Source organism: Saccopteryx bilineata, chromosome 5 (assembly GCF_036850765.1).
Source record: "Saccopteryx bilineata isolate mSacBil1 chromosome 5, mSacBil1_pri_phased_curated, whole genome shotgun sequence".
Lineage (NCBI taxonomy): Eukaryota > Metazoa > Chordata > Mammalia > Chiroptera > Emballonuridae > Saccopteryx > Saccopteryx bilineata.
The window spans coordinates 108,917,443-108,937,618 of NC_089494.1; the positions used below are offsets into that span (position 1 = coordinate 108,917,443).

The following is a 20,176-nucleotide window of genomic DNA, read 5'->3' on the forward strand; positions in this document are numbered from 1 at the left end:
AGTCATAAACTTTACAAAGTATCCGCCCCTGATATTTCCAGTACCCACCTGGTAGTTTTCATTGTCTTATGAAAAGTAGCAATATATTAAAAATTTGTCTTCTGAAAGGAGGTTTTTGGTTTTAGTGTTTTTTCACTCTACCCGTTTTAATGCTGCAGGTACAGTGTTTATAATTAGCAGATATAGTCAGTGCCACTGATGAGCATGGATATTTGATCTGGAAAGACTATAGATATGCTTCAAAGTTATTTTCATATGTCCTTGTTTTCCAGGAAACGTATAGTGAATTATCTGGATGTCTTTGCACATTATAAATGAATTGTTAGAGGAGCTTTAACACTTAGAAGGAGTAGGCTGTGAATTTAGAATTTTTTTCTTTCAGTATTTTCTACCCACCTTATTAAGGTTATAATTGTTACTAAATGAAAGTGTAAAAAGTTGAATGCCAGATTAAGTGTATGCAGAGAATAATTTTTAAATTATTTATCTTACAGATACTGCATGTAGTTATTATATATAGGTGATTATACTAATAATTAAGGACTATTTAACTTGGTGGATTTAGAAATTTATAACAAGAAATGCATAACAAGTTTTAGGTCTAGAACAATACTGAATTTCTGAAGTTATTTAAGGGGATTGTTGTGAGTTTTAGCTAAAGATTTTAATTTTTTTGTATATGATTAAAGTTTAATAGAACTGTATATCAGTGTTATATTTAAGTCACTAATCCTTAATAGTGCAAATAGCATAGAAATATGAAGAAAGCTTTTTTTTTTAAAAAAAAATCCCCTTGTAATTTTTTTATTGTCATTTGTTAGTGTTTTTTTAGTTTTTTCTTTCTGATTGTCCATCAAGCATATGTTGATTTGGTGGGAGTATAAAATCAAAATATGTAGATCTTAACATAGGTTTTTAAAAATTTAACTGAAACATTTCCAGAGCAGTACTATTTTGGCTTTTCACATTTGAGGCCTTGTCTTTGGGTTGAGATTTCATTGTGTTAAGTGAATTTTGTCATTGGTTTCCTATGACCTTTGTGCTTTAGGTTGACAGTTTAAATATGCTAGATTATGTTTTGTTTTACAGCACTTTATAATGGAAGAAGTACAAGTTATAAATTCTTTTCCCCTGACAATAATAACATTTTTGATGTGTATAAATAACTTTTATTTTAAAGGTATTGCTATTAAGGAGTCAGCAAAAGTAGGCGATCAAGCTCAAAGGAGGGTGATGAAAGGTGTTGATGACCTAGACTTCTTCATTGGTGATGAAGCAATAGAAAAACCTACATATGCAACAAAGGTATATTTTATGACTTGTAAAAATAATATTTTCTTTCAAAAAATTTGTTTAATGATTGTGCCATTTGGGATTTCACTCAGTTATAGGCCTAATATGCTCAACCTCTTTATAATAGAAATTTCTTCTTCCCCGTGGCCCCTCTCAATTTTGCTTTAACTTTATTTTTTTTCCCAAAAGGAAAATTTCAGTCTGTCCAAGTGAGTAGTACTTACTTTTCCATACCCACTCAGAACCATCAATATGAATGTCTTCCTCTTACCTCCACACATTGCCACATTTAGAGACATTTCTCTCCTGTTGTTACTCAAACCTGTATCACTTCTTTACTTTTGAAACTTATGTCATCTGGAGGTGCCTCTTTCTTTTTCTTTCTTACTGTGCCCTTTTTGTCTCTCTTTTTATTTGCTATCTGTCTGTATTTATTTTAGCAAGAGAGAGAGAGAGACCGACAGGAAGGGAGAGAGATGAGAAGCATCAACTCATGGTTGCAGCCCTTTAGTTGTTCATTGATTGCTTGTTATATGTGCCTTGACCTGGGGGCTCCAGCTGAGCCAGTGACACCTTGCTCAAACCGGTGACCATGGGATCATTTATGATCCCATGCTCAAGCTGGTGACCTTGGGTATTCAAATCTGGATCCTCAGCATCCCAGGTTGACTCTCTGTCCACTGTGCCACCTCCTGGTCAGGTACTCTTTCTTTTTTTGGGGGGGATATTTCTTTTAATTGAGGTATAATTTATATGTAGTAAAATAGGTAAGTCTTAATTGAAACATAGTTTTAAAATATTTTTTACTCTTAGTTGCAAACGTTCAGGATACAGAGTAAATCTAGTAAGCAGATGCTTTCTTTGTGCCTACTCCCATAGTCATCATCCCTACCCATACCAAAAGGTAAACACCATTCTAGCATTTATCTTATTTTTGAACATTGACTTTGCCTGACTTGCACATTTCCTCCTTTGTACCTTATTTCTTCTCTTCATATAATTTATTTGTTAATGAACAACTACCATGTGTACAAAGCTTGACTAAGTGCTGAGATACAGTGGTAAATAAACTTCCTTCAGATAAATGGCTCCCCTGAATTTGAGGCTATTATAATGTGTGCACTGAAGAAATAATTACAAGTGTTAAGGGTGTTACAAAAAGAAAAGTACAGGATACCCTGGGAATGTATATCAGGAGTTGCTAACCTATTTTGTGGATGCAGGAATGTCTTTGAGGAGTAAATCTTTTAACTGAAGCTTGAATGATAAAATAGGAGTTAGTTGGGTGAATTGTGCAGGCAAGGTTGTTCTAGGCAGACTCCAATATTCAGGAGTCTAAAGTATGAGGGAACCAGGAACTGAACAACAGTGTGCCTGAGGCACAGAGGAGGAGGTAGAAAGAAACGGGTAGGCTAGATGGGGAGGTCAGGATAAGGTTGTTGAAAGTGTTGTTGGACCATGTTAAAAAATATAACTGTATCCTGTGGGTGACATGATGGGTGTAAGTAGGGATTGAAAGTACAAATATTGCAGTCTGTCTGCTTGGGCTGTAGTTCTGGCTGTGCCACTTTCTAGCTTTGTGAGATCATTCATTAACTCAGCCTTTCTGAGTTTTTTTTTCATCTGTAAAATGGAGATAGTCTTAGTACAGGATTGTTTTGAGCTTACTGAGATAATGTATATAAAAGCAGTCATTATTGTGCTTTAAACATAACGAATACCCAGTATAGATTGGCTGTTTTTATTATTTAGGGACAAAGCATCATTCTGGGAAGACCAGACTATTGTAATACTAGGTAAGGAATATTAGTGACATTTACTACATTGATGGCAGTGGGGATAAACAGAAATGGAAATTGTGTGTGTGCACACAAACATTTACCTTTCATCATGGGAAACTTCATATATAAAAGTAGTGGAAGAAATATAATGAACGCCCAGGGACCTATCTCAGAGCTTCAGAAGTTAAAAACCTGAGACCAAACTTGTTTTATTTGATTGTCCCTCACCTCCCAGATTATTTCAAAGTAAATCTCAGATGGTATTTCACATACAAATACTTATCTTTTGAAGGTAAGGACTTTAAAAAATATAGATATATATTAAATATATTATTTTTAAATACAGTATGCATTTTCTTAATATCTAAAATCTAATCAGGGCTCAAATTTCCCTCATTATTAATCTGTTTGAAGTAAGATTCAAATAATGTCTGCTCACTGAATTTGGTTATGTCTCTTCATCCTCTACGGAGAATATGTGTATCCTATGTATATGGATGTTTCTTCTTCCTTTTATGGAAAAGATCTGGTTAATTGTTTCATTCTGGATTCTGATGATTGCATCCTTCTTGCATCTTTTAACATCAGCCTCTACTTTCTATATTTACTTTTGGGAGGGTTGTAAAATTATAGTTAAATCTAGAAGTCTGATTAGATGTGTGTAAAAATAAAATTTTTTTGACTAAGTATAAAAGTGGGTATTTAAGGGAATGATTAACAAGATATTGGTGGTAATTTGTACATAGTAATTGAGGATAATTCCCAGCTCCTGGATAGTTTCCTTGTTCCTCCTTATTTCTTGAGACTGAGAACATTTAAGGAGAAACACTAGGGTGTGGTGTAGGGAAGAGAGGATAAGATTAATTTTACCAAGTTGTGTTTTAGGTATCTGGGAGACATCTGATACATTTTATACAAATATCTGTCTTTTGGAGCCCAGAAAGGAGACATACGTATTTGGAAGGTATCAGATACCTCTGGAAAGGATGAAATTACCTAAAGGAATGTATATTGGGGAAGAAGTGTGGGACAGACCTGATCAGTGCACCGTTTACGTTTGGATAGAGGAGGAAAACCTTGCAAAAGAAACTAAGCATATTTAGAGGACGGGGTAAACAGGAAAGTAAGTGATAAACATCATGGAATGCTTCTGTGGTATCAAGTCAGCTGGAGCCTATACATTAGTTTGTGTTTAACTACAAGGATGTCATTTGTAACCTTAATGAGAATAATTTAAAAGAGTACTAAGGCTAGATTACAGTAGGTTGGATTGTGAATGGTAGGCCAGGAAAAATTGACAATATTCATTGAGGTTTGGCTGTGATTAGGAAAGACAGGTAGATGAAGAGGCATGTTGTGAATTTAAGATAGATGTTTAAATGCTATTGTGAGAGCCATTAGAAAAAGATTTAAGTAACGGGAAAGATGGAGTATAATCCAGTCTCTGAGAAAGCTAGGGGGATGGGATCTAGAGCACACATGATCTAATTGATATGTGGAAGAGCTCTTAAGTTATAAAAAGTAAAAAGGTGAAAGAGAATAAAGGAGGAAGTATGGAATCAGTTTTATAGAGATGGTAAAGGGATACCTCCTCTTAGCTTCTGCTTTCTTTGGTAAATGCAGTGTTTGTCTTTGTTTATATCTTTTTCTGTCTACATATTCTTCCTTCTCCCTCCTCCAAGAAAACAAAATTGACAGGGTTTCTCCTTTAAGACCCAGCTTAAGTATGAGCTCATCTGTCATACAGAAATTCCAGCCTTCCTATTTTTCTTCAGAAGCCAAGTTTTGCATCTTGTGCTAGGTAGTTTATTTCTTTAAAAACTTACTATAGATTGGTATCCATTTCTTTCATTAGACTGAGCTTCTGGTGAACAGGATGTTTATGTCTTAGCTTCTCTGCCAGTGGTTTGCAGTTGGTGCACAATAAAATAACACTGAGAACATTGAAATATGTAAACTGGTTATGTTATGAAATGAATGACGTAGTACAGTACATTTTTTCCTTACCTAAATAGAGGAGAAGTCATAGTATAATGCTTTAAAAAGTATGTAGAAGATTAGGGTGAGATGTGGGTATTAGGAATTAATAGGTAAAAGGTTTACTGATTAAGTGACTACAGGATATTTACTTGTTCTTTCAGCATAAGGTATTGAGTATGTACCATGTGCATATAATTATATTTTTGTGTTATTTTGTTATACTTATTTTAAAGTTATTGCTTAAATTTTTTAATTAGCTTGTTTAAGGAATTCTTTATACATTTGTAATACTAATCTTTCATTAGTTGTATATGTTGTAGAATTGTATTTTATTGTAGCGATTCACAGATTTTTCTCAGTGCCTTTAATGTCTCAGTAAGATTGTTTATAGTGCCTTCTAGACCAAAAGGAATATCTAACAATTCTTATTAAGTAGCTAGATCTAAGCAACTAAATAGCCATTTGAAAAAATAAGACACTTATTTGAACAGGAAATATTTTTATTTAATTGTTTAATCACAATTATTATTAGGATGCATGTGCCTATTAGGCACTTCACAACTTCTCACACCTGAATCAGATTGCACATTGCCACCACTGTTTCTTTTTCCATGGGTTTTTTGGGGGAGGTACTTAGTTTTTATTATACCAGCTACTGGCAACTCAAGATTCTTAAAGAAATGTTGTTAGTAAAAAAATATAGTATGACCTAATGTTGAGACTGAATTACTTTGGACTAGTAAGAAACACAGTTTTGAACTGATTTTGAGTATCACTGTAATTTTTGGAAAATTTAAAGTATGTACTTGAGGTTGTCTTTGTGAATTTGTTGTAGTACCCTGGGGCTTAATTTTGGAAGCATGATTCTGTACAAATATATAAAAAATTTTTTTAAATTTCACCTCTTGACTTATGATTATTTTTCACCTGTACTTACCAACTATGTTTTATATATTAGACACAGAAAAAACACTTATGAAAGAGCTGATAAATTAAAAATTAAGAAAATTGCAATAAACTGTAATTTTCATAGGATTAATTATTCATGGGTTAAGTTTTTCCATTATGACAATTTTCAGAATTCCAGAAAGACTAGGACAATGATCTTTTATCTAAACTTACAATTTTAACCTTTTGACATGTTTACATTATATTTTTTAGTTGAATCATCTGAAAATATGTTGTAGAAATAATTTTATGTTGTTTCTAAATCTTATGTATCTCTAAACAATAGTTACAGTTGGATTATCACCCCTAAGAAATATGTCCTTACCTATTATCCACTAATGATCTTGTTAGTATTCCCTGGGTTTTTAAGGTTTATTCATTCATTTATTTATTTATTTTTACAGAGAGAGAGAGAGAGAGAGACAGATAGACAGAAACAGAGAGAGATGACAAGCATCAATTATCAGTTTTTCGTTGTGACACCTTAGCTGTTCATCGATTGCTTTCTCATATGTGCCTTGACTGTGGGCCTTCAGCAGACTGAGTAACCAACCCCTTGCTCAAGCCTTGGGTCCAAGATGGTGAGCTTTGCTCAAACCAGATGAGCCCGCACTCAAGCTGGCAACCTCGGGGTCTCAAACCTGGGTCCTCCACCTCCCACTTCGATGCTTTATCCACTGTGCCACTGCCTGGTCAGGCTAGTTTTATTTATTTTGATATAAATATTTAATTTGTGTTTAATTTTTTTGTTTTAATAGTGGCCAATCCGTCATGGTATAGTTGAAGATTGGGATTTGATGGAAAGGTTTATGGAACAAGTGATCTTTAAATATTTAAGGGCAGAACCTGAAGATCATTATTTTCTTTTGGTAAGTACAAACTGTAATTTTATTGAGGAAAATTTTGAAGAAACTTATTGAAAATGTTTTCATTTCATCTGTGTTCACTAGACATACATTATTACTGTTTATTTATTTATTTTTGTATTTTTTGTATTTTTCTGAAGTTGAAAACGGGGAGGCAGTCAGACTCCCGCATGTACCCGACCGGGATTCACCTAGCATGCCCACCGTTGCTCTGTTGCAACCAGGGCCATTCTAGCGCCTGAGGCAGAGGCCACAGAGCCATCCCCAGTGGCCGGGCCAACTTTGCTCCAATGGAGCCTTGGCTGTGGGAGGGGAAGAGAGAGACAGAGAGGAAGGAGAGGGGGGGTGTGGAGAAGTAGATGGGCGCTTCTACTGTGTGCCCTGGCTGGGAATCAAACCTGATACTCCTGCACGCCAGGCTGATGCTCTTCCACTGAGCCAACCAGCCAGGGCCCTGTTTATTAAATAGTAATATCTAAGAAAGCTATATTATCTTTTAAGACCATCCAGTTCTGGGTTCCTATAGAGTAGTAATATGTTGAAGCACTAGATTTTAAGCACATAGAAATTCTTTTTATTATTATTATTATTATTTTAAATATTTTTAGGTGAGAAGAAGGAGGGGAGATAGTGAGACAGACTCCTGCATGCTCCCTCATTGGGATCCACCTGGCAACACCATGTGGGGTCGATGTTCAAGGAACGAGCTATTTTTTAGTGCCTGATGCTGATGCGCTCAGACCAGCCGAGCTTTCCTCAGCGCCTGGGCTGATACTCTAAAACCAGTCAAGCCACTGGCTGGAGGAAGGAAAGAAGGGAGAGGAAGAGGTAGAGAAGTAGATGGTGGCTTCTCTTGTGTGCCCTTGGGAATTGAACCAGGGACGTCCATACACCAGGCTGACACTAAGCCACCTGCCAGGGTCTAGAAATTTGTAATAATTAATATGTAATCTGTATGATAGTACGTTCAGAAAAAAAGGTTGGAAATACGGTATTTCTCTTTTTCTAGTCTGATTATCATTTCATCTGTAATTCTTGGTAACAAAAATACAATATAAACTGTTTTCTTTTTACCACAGTTGTGCATGTTCATAGCTTAAAATATCAAATGATAAAGATTTAAAACAAAACAATAGCACTTTTTTTCCTTACCTCTTCCAACACTTGATTCTTGTCCCGCAGAGGCAAACATTTAAAATTTTTAGTTATTTTCTAAACAGTATTTATAAATTTAAACAGTGTTTTATTTCTTTTTAAATATTAGACACTCTCCACAACCTAGTAGGAAAGATGATAATTTTGTTCTTTTCTTTTTATTCCCTCGCCCTTAACACGAGATCCATCTTTACCTCCTTCCTTCAGTATAGTTATATCATAGTTTTTTGTTAAATCAATATTTTATATTTTGTTATGGCGATTTGTGAATACAGGCCTACTTTGGGAATACTGTGGATTCAGTTCCAGACCACTGCAATAAAGCAAGCTGTAATCTTTTTGCTGGTTGAAGTTGTAGCCTTAATTTATTTTTTTTAAAAAGCATTATCTGTGAAGTGCAATAAAGTTCAATGCAATAAAACAAGGTATGCCTGTATTATTTATAGCTGGACCATAAACATAAAGTTGGAAAAATTTGCTATGAGTGCTGATATACATACAACCTAGACTCAACAATTTTATTACAGTTGCTTTATGACATCTGTCAGGTTATCCATTCATTATTCCATCTTATTTTTTAATTCAAAATTAGTTGCAGGTGGAGTCATTTCACTCTTAAGTAGTTTAGCATGCACAGTATCAACTAGAATTCATTATTTATTTGGAGTTCCTTTTCATATAAATATACATGCTATAAAATAACCCTGCCCTTCTATGGGTTTTGATAGGTATTGGTATACTTTCTCTAATGGACCAGATAGCAAATACTTTTTTCTTTCTAGGCCGTATGGTCTCTCTTACAGTCACTCAGCTCTGCTGTCATAAGCTGGGAAAATAGCCACAGACAGTACTTAAATGAATGGGTATGGCTGGGTTCCAATAAAATTGTATTTATAAAAACAAGTGGTGCATTGGATTTGGCCTACAGGATGCATGTTTAGTTAGCCAGTCCCCTGATTTTGATAGATGCATACATCTGTGTAACCTAACCTAAACTTTTATTGAGGTTTAGAACATTACTGTCTGCCCTTTTCTAGTTAATTCCTTTTTTCATGCCCTAGAGGCAACTGTTCCGATATTTTTCAGCATAGGTTTTTGTGTACATTGGAGTTTCTTAAACAGAATCATGTAAGATCTGCTCTTTGATAAGACTTCAAGACTTCACTCAGTATAATCTTGAGATTCATCCATGTTGTTGAGGATACTGATAACGTGTTGCTTTTTGTGGTTGGGTTGTATTCCATTATGTGAAGATGCCTTACTATGTATAGTATTTTCCCTTGATGATAACCTGGGCTGTTTACAGTATTTTTTTTTTTAATCAATGAGAGAGAGACACTTATATTTTCATTGGTTGATTCTTATATGTGCCCTTACTGGGTTCACACCTGCAACCTTTATGTGTTGGGACAGTGCTAACCAACTGAACTACCCAGCCAGGGCCTATTTCCAGTATTTTACTATTAGGAATATTTTGACTATTTGGAATATTCTGTGCAGATAATTTTGTGGATATGCTTTAATTTCCCTCGTATAAATACCTAGGAACTTCTGTGTCATGGGTTAGGTGCGTAACAGGTTTTGTAGGAAACTTTTAGAACTTTTTCTAAGAGGTACCTTTTTGCACACCCACCAACAATGTGTTAAGTGATTTAGTTGCTCTGCATTCTGTCCAACATTTGGTGTGTCAGTCTTTTCAATTAAAAAAAAAATTTTTTTTTGTATTTTTCTGAAGTGAGAAATGGGGAGGCAGAGAGACAGACTCCTGCATGCGCCCGACTGTGATCCACCCAGCATGCCCACCGGGGTGCAATGTTCTGCCCATCTGGGGTGTTGCTCCGTCACAACAGGAGCCATTCTAGTGCCTGAGGCAGAGGCCATGGAGCCATCCTCAGCGCCTGGGCCAACTTTGCTCCAATGGAGCCCTGGCTGCAGGAGGGGAAGAGAGACAGAGAGGAAAGGGGGGGGGGGGTAGAGAAGCAGATGGGTGCTTCTCTTTTGTGCCCTGGCCAGGAATCTAAACTGGAACTTCCACACACCAGGCTGATGCTCTTCCACTGAGCCAGCCAGCCAGGGCCCAGTCTTTTTAATTTTAACCATTTTAGGGGGTAAGATTTCTCATATTGGTTTAGTTTGCATTTGCCTGATAACTAATGACATTGAGCACTTTATGTGCTAGTGATTTGTGTATTTTCCTTGTGAAGTCTCTAATTATATTTTTTGTATAACTTCTGTTTGTCTTAGAGTTTATTGTTTAACTGCTTTGGTTTTTTTAAGTTTGCTTAATTTTGTGTATATTATTAAAATCTTCATACTGTTGAACGTAGTTCCAAAACTTTTAAATAAGTTCAAATATCAGGCAGTTTAGATCATAAACAGGTTTCGTATATGGAAAGGTCTACTTGTGGTTAGTTTTTCTTTTTTTAACTTTATAGTGTCTTAAAATTGAAAAATGATTTAATTTCTAATAAATTTAGATTTTATCATTTATCTTTGTAATTATCTTTGTATTTGTAACTTTTGCTCTTTAAATTTAAGGAATCCATGACTTACCTCAGTCAAAAAGATAATTCTGTATTAACTTTAAAAGTTTTACCTTTCAAGTTTAGATGTTTGAGATAAAGGCTGGGATTTGTTATATCAAGCCCATAAGAATCAGAAGTCTTAACCAATTTCCAACTTTAATAATTTAAACAAATTAAATAATCATGTGGCATAGGCAAAACAAGAAGTCCTGGATTGCCAAAGTTGTTTCTACGGCCTTTCTGCCTTAGATTTAACCCAAAGGTTTCAGGTAATTCATGCAGCTGCGTAAGTTAAATTGAAGAGAACTGTGGAAACATCCCCATTTAATAGTCGCTTAACATTTTCCAGGAAACCATTCCAAGCATTTGTAGAATCTTGGCTTACTTATCGATACTTTTAATTTTAGACCAGGTACATCCTGCTATAAACATTGTATAGATCAGTGGTAGTCAACCTGGTCCCTACCACCCACTAGTGGGCGTTCCAGCTTTCATGGTGGGTGGTAGTGGAGCAAGCAAAGTATAAATAAAAAGATAGATTTAACTATAGTAAGTTGTTTTATAAAGATTTATTCTGCCAAACTTAGCGAAAATTCGACATAAAGTACTTTGTAAGTAATTTTTACTATGTGCTGTAACTTGCTGTAACTCTGCTTTATAAATTTTATAAAGTAAAATTACTTCCCTACTTTATAAATCACCATTACTGTGGAACCAGTGGGCGGTAGGTATAAAAAGGTTGACTACCGATGGTTTAGATGAACATTCTACTAGCTATGTTTGCCTGGAGGTTTGTCACTACAATATGTACAAGGCAGTTTGACTTAGCTCTCCTCCATCCCTTTCTCCTTCCCTTTTTCAATGTTTAAGTCTTATAAGTGATATGACATAATCTAATTTCTTTTTTTTTTATGTGAATAACCACATTATTTTCTTACATGTATAGATCTGTTTGAATTCTCTGTAGTTTTTCTTTGGTCTGTGTGTCTGTCTTTACCTCTTAAATTTAATGACTTAAATAGAGTGTTTGAAATAAATTATTTCTCATTTAAAATTGTCTATAAACTTAACAAAATAATCTGATATTGTCTATTTATAATGTTATTCAATTGAATAGACGGAACCTCCTCTGAATACTCCAGAAAACAGGGAATATACTGCTGAAATAATGTTTGAGTCTTTCAATGTTCCCGGCTTGTACATTGCTGTGCAGGTAAGCAAGTTCCTAAGTTAAGCTTGACTTAAATTTTAATTTAGTTAAATTCACTCTTAAAAAATATATGTAAATATATTATAACCTGAAAGCATATCATAGTTATCTCCTGTATCAATAATTTAGAAATCATGGTACAGGAAATTGTAATTTAGTCAATAAAAGTGAAGTGTTAACATAAGTTAATGGTTTTTGTTTAATTTATTTTAAAAGCCAGATAAAGGAGAACTATTATTTATTTAGTGTTTACTCCACATCAAGAACATACATACACACACATATATTTATATATTCACTTATCCTTGTAACATTTTTAAAAAATTTGTTTTAATGGATTTATTGCTACGCATATTTGATTACCTTCTTTGTGCCTCTCCGTATCCCGTAGATCATAAATTTCTGTAATATTTTATTGCACTTAATTTGTGTATGGTACAGCTTCTGTCCCACCCCTCAGGATCAGAACTCCTGTCTTGTTTTTTAACTCCATACTGAGTGCGATACCTCCATATTACAAATGATTGAGTTTATAAACTTTTGTATAGTTCTGTTAGCCCACAATGATTGTGGTGTGGTCCTGTATTAAAATTGGAGGTTGGCGTGGATATCTTTCTAGGTCCCTTTCAGCTATTATAGTGCAAGTAGATAAAGCCAGTTTAGCTCTTTTTATTATTAGTTGTTATGTCTTGTTTGAGGCTTGTATTGTATGAAATTTCGATTTTTTCCTTTTTTTTTTTGTATTTTTCTGAAGTTGGAAACGGGGAGAGACAGTCAGACAGACTCCCGCATGCACCCGACCGGGATCCACCTGGCACGCCCACCAGGGGCGATGCTCTGCCCACCAGGGGGCGATGCTCTGCCTCTCCGGGGTGTTGCTCTGCCGCGACCAGAGCCACTCTAGCGCCTGGGGCAGAGGCCAAGGAGCCATCCCCAGCGCCCGGGCCATCCTTGCTCCAATGGAGCTTTGGCTGCGGGAGGGGAAGAGAGAGACAGAGAGGAAGGAGGGAGGGGTGGAGAAGCAAATAGGCGCTTCTCCTATGTGCCCTGGCCGGGAATCGAACCCGGGTCCCCCGCACGCCAGGCCGACGCTCTACCGCTGAGCCAATCGGCCAGGGCCTGAAATTTCGATTTTTATAAAATGAAATAGCTCTGCTAATTGCTTAATTTGCAAACTCCTTTTTTAAAGTAATACACTTTATTGCCATGGCAAATATTTCACAGAAAAATGTTACCAACTTTATTTCCTGATTAAATCATAGTATTTGGCAGTGCATAAGGACTTTTTCTGTGGGTAAAGTGTGTACATATCTCTAAATGCATGTTGCACTTAGAAAATTTGGAGCTAACCTTATAAGAGTGATACTTGTTTGCAGCCATTTGTGTATTGAATAATTCCGCTGATTGGGTGGTTGGTTGTGTGCTTCTACTTTGTAACGGTCCCATATAAACATAGTTACACTTTCCATCTTAGTATTGTACAATTTCATGTTAGTCTTCCACATTTGTCTGACTCTAGGAGAAAAATAGGCCTTAATAAAATATGAAAAATGTGTAAATATGTTGCTAAAAGTGAATATAAGCCTTTAAGATTGTCTTAAGAAAATGTAGGATATGAACAATTTTCATAGTATAAATTAATTTTGTGTATTTTCTTTCTAGTCATTTCTAGTCATACTATAGTTAAAACTTAATAAAGTACTCCAGTAAAATATTTTTTCTTTTAACTCTCTATTTGTTTTTACTTTTTCCCTGTCTTATTTGTTTATTTAAGGCCGTTCTTGCCTTAGCTGCATCCTGGACCTCAAGACAAGTAGGAGAACGGACATTGACCGGTACAGTAATAGACAGTGGAGACGGTGTCACTCATGTCATTCCTGTGGTAAGGATATTTTAAAATTATTGAACAGTACATCAGATAACACATCTAGCAAAGTTAAATTATATGACTTAACATTAGTCTTTAAAAACTTGAAATATTATACTTTAAAAATTTGCTGTAATTTGGCCATTTGTTCAGCTATAACTGTAGCTTGCTCAATTTATTGTTAAAATTTCATGAACAAATCCTAAAATGTTTCCTTTGCTGTAGGTTTGTACCACTGTTGGAAATAATTAGAAATAGTTTCTAATCATAATTAGAAAATGATGAATATTTGTAATGGAAATGATATTGCTTTCTTTTTAAAAAAAAAATTTGTTTATGGATTTTAGTGAGGGAAGGGTGGGAAGGAGGGAGACAGAGACAGAATCAGAGAGAGACGGGAAGATCTATCTGTTCCTTTATGTACCCTGACCAGGGATCTAACTGGCAACCTCTGTAAGTTGATTTGTCTTTGTCTATTATTTCTTTACATAAACTCTCTGTTCTTTACCTCCTTATCTTTGGGAAGTCGAATTACATGTATATTAGCCTGTTTAAAGTTGTCTCATAGTTAACTAATATTTTTTAAATTTCTTACCTTTTTTCTGTACCATTTTGGATAATTCCTATTTCTGTCTTTAAGTTCACTGTTTTTCATTCATTGTCTAATCTGCTGTAATTACATTTGATGTATTTTTAATTTCAGATATTTAATTTTATCCTTAGAAGTTCTTTTTTTTATAGCTTCCATTTCTTTCTTCCTCATATTTCCATTGATCTTTATCATGTGGAATGTACAGTGAGTGGTACCTTGAGATAACGAATTTAATTCGTTCTGAAACCAAGCTCGTAAGTCAGTCAACTCGTATATCAAACTGCCGATACTGGACCCGTACGCTAATGTGCCAATTAGTGGCAGCTTCCTGAATCACGACTTGTATCTCGGAATTTCACTCGGATCTCGAACAAAAATATGGACCAAGTTGCAGCTCATATCTTAAAAAAATTTGTATTTGGTCTGTTTGTATCTCAAGGTAACACTTTATTAGCTGTTTTGATGTTCTTGTCTACTAATTCGATATATATATTTGACATTTTAATTTCTTTTTCTATTGATTGATTTTTCTCCTGTTCAGGGGTTGTATTTTCCTGGTTCTTTTCTTGCTTATAACTTTGGATTGGGTATATCGATTCATATTGTTATGGTCCTGGGTTTTTGGACTCCTTTGAATATTTTAAGGTTTTTTCCTTGGGACATAGTTAAGTTACTAGAATTCGGTTTGATCCTTTCAGGGGCTCCTTTATAACATTATTAAGCATGTCCAGGACAACATTTTGTGTCTAGGCTTACTTTGACCCAAGTACTGAGGCAGTACTCTTCTGAAGACTACTAGGTGTTCTATATTTGAGGTCTTTAAACTCTGGTTAGTGGAAACATAAACTATTCCCAGCTATGTATAAATTGGAGATTTTTGCCCACTCTTTTCTAGAGGTTTTTTTCCTCTGGCCATGATTTTTTTGTCACATGCATTTGATGATTGCTAGTCAGCTAAGATGATAGTGCTATTTAGATCTCCAGATCTCTCTCTCTGTACAGCTTCTTCCACTCTCATTGTCTGACTTGCAAACTGGAACCACCTTGACATCCCTGAAATCTAAATTCTGTATCCTCAACCTAATGAAGCCACCAGACTCTGGGTTCTCCCTCGCATTATTGCTGCTAAAAGAACTCCATGGGCAGTAAGATGGCATATTCATAGCACTCACTTTGTTTTCCCTTTTCCTAGGGATCACTGCCCTACTCAGTCTGTTCTCTAATACAGGGAGTCCTTGGGTTATGAATGAGATAGGTTCTGTAGGTTTGTTAAGTTAAACATTTTCAAATACAGCTTTAAATAATCTTGGATGATGCAGAAAATGATGGGCTTGTTGGAGAGGCTGGGACTGGTGTTAGAGAGTCAAGGTTTGATTTGGCTGCTGGAGTCAGTGTCTTGAAGTAGGCATCAAGGGAAGTTTATACAGTGCTTTTCTTTTCCTTATCATAAATGACCCTGTAGCATCCCAGGCTTTTGGTACCCGTATGGTAAACTTTGGTGAGCCTCTGTGTATCGGGATCTTGCTCCTGTAACTTGACTATTCTTGCTTCAATGAGATGAAAAGCATCAGCTCTTTTGTAGAAAAGTTTTTCAGGTCTGGAATTCTGGGTCCCTGTTTTCTTCTCTGAATGCTGTCTGCTCTAGTTCCATAAGGTCCTCATGGGTTAGTTCTTTGCCATGGTAGTCAAGTAACTGTCATTTTCACTAATGACCAACTGCAGTATGTTAGGTACAGCTGAAAATAATTTACAGGGATCAAAGTTGATCAAAAAGGATATTTACTTGAGGCTTGTATCCTGTTAGGCTTCTCTATTGGTCTGGTCTGGTGGATGTTCTCATGGGTGGTCTTTATTTCATGGTTCTTTTGTGGCCTTGGGAATGGAACGTTCCTTCCATCCTGTGGTTAGAACTTACAGGAACTTTCATGATTTATGTCTAGTTAGATATTTTTATAACCTGACTGAAACTGGCTTGGGCTAGACCCTTAGTCGGCAAATTGCTGCTCGCGACCCACATGCGGCTCTTTGGCCCCTTGAGTGTGGCTCTTCCACAAAACACCATGTGCGGGTGTTACCTCGATAAGGGATGTACCTACCAATATAGTTTAAGTTTAAAAAATTTGGCTCTCAAAAGAAATTTCAATCATTGTACTGTTGATATTTGGCTCTGTTGACTAATGAATTTGCCAACTACTGGGCTAGAACAGTGGTTCTCAAAGTGTGCGCCCTAGAAGATTTCCAGGTGCGCCTTATGGTATTTCAGAGAAATATGTGCCTGTTGGGGACAAAAAACCAACAGGGTTTTTGGAGTTAGATTTTTAGGGGACAGAGGTGTGGGGAATTGGCTGGAAACTGACAGTCTGCCCAACCCCCCACCTCATCTGCCTGATTAGGTTCAAAAGGCTGTTAAACTGTGGTGCTGGATTGCTTACACTACCCTCCATGTTCCCTGGAAAGACTGGAGGCAAGTTTCTTCTATCCTTTGTTTGGTGTAAAGTTAAGATGATATGTATGGTGGGGCTTTTCTGCACTCAACACAATTAAAAGTAAAAAGAGAGGAATTCTTCAATGTTTTGACGAGGAAATGAGAGTTTGCCTTTCAAATATATGCCCAAACATTCAAGAAATCGCTAGGACACATCAGGCTCATGTTTCTCATAAACACAAGAATGAAAAACCTTAACACATTCGCGCTGGGACCTGCCGAATTTACTAAATCTTACTAAGAATGTATCTATATAAATAACTTTTTGTCTTTTTTAAATTTTTAACCCCTTTTTTACGAATTCTAAAAAGCATAACTCAAAAAATGAAACATAAATGTTTTTTAATGTCAGAGTAAATTTAATTTTGTTGTATTTAGTTTAATTACCATAAAAGCACGCTTGGACTTTATATTTTTTCTTTAATATTTGACTTAATTATTATAACATATTTCTCAGAAATTTGTATATAGTGCGCATACAATTATTTGTAAAAATTTAAATGCACCCTGATTTCAAAAAGTTTGAGAACTACTGGGCTAGACTATTGTGATTTTGGTTAGGGTTAGTTATTTTCAGTAATCTTAACTGAAACTGTTAGCTGCTGGCAACAACTTTTAGCTTACTCCTAACACAGTTGATTACCAATAGCCCTACAGCACTCCATTCATAAGTACAAGTTATATATATGTAAGTCAGATGTTTGTAACTTGGGACTATATCTGAAAACCTAATTTCATATAATTTGTACTGTTTTATTTTCAAGGGGAGAGAATGAATTCAATCTTTATTATTCTGTCATGGCAGATGAGGACATACCTGACTTTTTTTTAAGTGAGGGGGGGGAGAATAGGAAGACAGGAAGGGAGAGAGGTGAGAAGCATCAACTCGTAGTTGCATCACTTTAGTTGTTCATTGATTGCTTCTTATATGTGCCTTGACCATGGGGCTCCAGTGGAGCCAGTGACCCCTTGCTCAAGCCAGTGACCTTGGGCTTAAGCCAGTGACCATGGGATTATGTTGATGATCCTGTGCTCCAGCTGGCGACTTCGTGCTCAAGCTGGTGAGTCCATACTCAAGCTGGTTACTTTGTGATTTTGAACCTGGGATCTTAACATCTCAGGTTCATGCTCTATCTATTGTGCCCCCATCAGTCAGGCTCCCTGACATTCTTTATTAATGAAATTTATTTTTGCTTTATTACTTTTTGTACTTCTGACTTACTAGTAAATTTATGAACTCATTCTACAGAACTTAATTATTTGGTATTATGATATATAGAATGTCCTAGGCTTATGAAAATTGGTACCTACTTTATTGGGAAAAATGATAGTCTGTTTAAGAGTTAAAGATCAAATTTCCTACAGTGCAATCTAAATTTTTTATTGAAATTATAGAAGATTTAAAAATCACCTCTTCTAAAGCCTACTATCTAAAACATTTAATACTTCTGAAAAATCATTGTTTCTATGTTATTGACTTATTTTAGTCCTGGTTATATTATAAACTCTTTTATCAGTAGTAGAATATGTCTTAAGTTACTGACCATTCTTGTTACCTGAACAGTATTATAAATTCTGTAAATAAATTGAAGAGTACAGTTGAGAAATAAAGTCTGGAAAACTTATTCTGCGATAAAGCAATACTTAAGATACAAATAGACTAATCTGAGGTATTGGTCTTTAATAGCTAATTATTTATATCACATTAATTTGAAAACATTGATAGTAAATTTGATACTTTTTTCCATGTAGGCTGAAGGGTATGTGATTGGCAGCTGTATCAAGCACATTCCCATCGCAGGACGAGATATAACATATTTCATTCAGCAATTGCTGAGAGATCGAGAAGTAGGAATCCCTCCAGAGCAATCCTTGGAAACTGCTAAGGCAGTAAAGGTAAAGAATGATGAGAGTATAATTCAGTTAAAATTAATCAGTTTTATAATAATATTTAATTAATGAAAAACTTAAACACAGTACTTAAAAACTTGTTAGCCAAGTTATAAATCATTGCCCTTAATTAGATACATGTTTTCTCTGTATTTTTTGTAAGGAAATTTTGGGGGATTATCAACCCTTTTCCTGTTCTCTTCATGTTTCAACATTTGAAAGGACTAACGTGGAAGAACATTGATACCAATTGATTGACATATATTTTGGTGATTATTTCCTTTTGTAAAATAAGTTCACTTCAGAGTTTTCACACTTAATTTCTTCACTGAATTTCTTTTTGTTACAAAGTTTTTATGTAATTGATTGCTTTGATTATAGAATAGTTGGCTCAGGTTTTATGGAAAATAAAAAATGTGAAGGCTGTGTAAGGTATTTTAATAATTTGCATGCTATGTAAGTATTGTTTCATGCAAACTCAAAATAGCATTGCTTTTTAAATGTATCATTTGTCAACATACTTAAAAAGTTTCAGTGGATCTATCATACATCTTTTGAATATATAAACGGAAAACTGTCCTGGCAAAAATAACTTCATTAATTTGCCTATCTTTCCATGATTATAGTGCTTTTCTCTTTAAAGGTTAGGAATAAAAATGAATTTTCTACTTTCTAGGTGGTAAAGGAATTAAATAGCTGCCAAAAGTTGCCCCAGATTGATAGTATCAGCATTAAATGTGTAAAAAATAAATAGGAACACTACTTGTTTTAACATTTTTGGGAAATCTTTGGGGTTCAAAAAAATAACAAGAACACTTACTATTCTAGAGAATACTGGTGCTCAGTCTGAGTATCTTTAAAGGAACTGTGTAATTCCTGTTTCCAAGGTTTGGAGAAGGAAGCCCTAATATAACATAAGGAAATCATCCTCTGTTTTCTAATATTCTTTCCCTTTATGTCCTTTAATTACTAATGTTTATCTTTCATGGGTATAATTCGTGTTGTGTAAAAATAAATTGAAATAACAGTTATAACCCGTAAATAACATCTTTGAATTGAATTTTAGATGATAACTTTTACTTGGAACATATAATCAAATATGCAGTTCAGCCTAGCAGGTGATACAGTAAAAATAATTTATATTTTTAGCCCCCCCTTTTTTTTTGCTGACCATAATCAGTTTTGTTCCTGATGAGTATTAAGGCTTTATATTAATTTGTGTGGGTTAAGTTATTAATTATTCATTTCTGTGTGTTTTATGCTTTTTCCTCTCTAGAACATAGGCTCCATTACTGAAACAGTATAAAATCTTGGATGATATTAATGAATATTTTCATGGAGTAACATTGGAATGGTAGAACTTGGCTCATTTGTCGAATCATAGCCTGCTTATACATGAAGCCAGGAATTTTGTGTAGGATAGATGAGCTGTTCATTTGTACTACATATGCATTAATATTCTAGCATAAATTTTTTTCAGCTTTGTTTCCTAACTTTATTTCCTGAAGATTTTTTTATTTGTTTCTAATTTACTGAAAATATGCTGTTCTTTTTTACTTTTCCTGAAACAAGAGGAAAAAGTTA

At 35.0% G+C, this 20,176-nt stretch overlaps 1 protein-coding gene across 2 annotated transcripts in view; it reads left to right on the plus strand.

Annotated features, from left to right (window-relative positions):
- The window catches only part of ACTR3 (actin related protein 3), a 59,127-nt gene that overhangs the window by 25,953 nt on the left and 12,998 nt on the right, over positions 1-20,176 (plus strand). For both annotated transcript variants that reach the window (XM_066279874.1, XM_066279875.1), the window contains exons 3-7: positions 1,181-1,305; positions 6,761-6,871; positions 11,666-11,761; positions 13,533-13,640; positions 18,455-18,598. In XM_066279874.1, the coding sequence (XP_066135971.1) occupies positions 1,181-1,305; positions 6,761-6,871; positions 11,666-11,761; positions 13,533-13,640; positions 18,455-18,598 (584 nt within the window). The remainder of the gene's footprint in view (positions 1-1,180; positions 1,306-6,760; positions 6,872-11,665; positions 11,762-13,532; positions 13,641-18,454; positions 18,599-20,176) is intronic.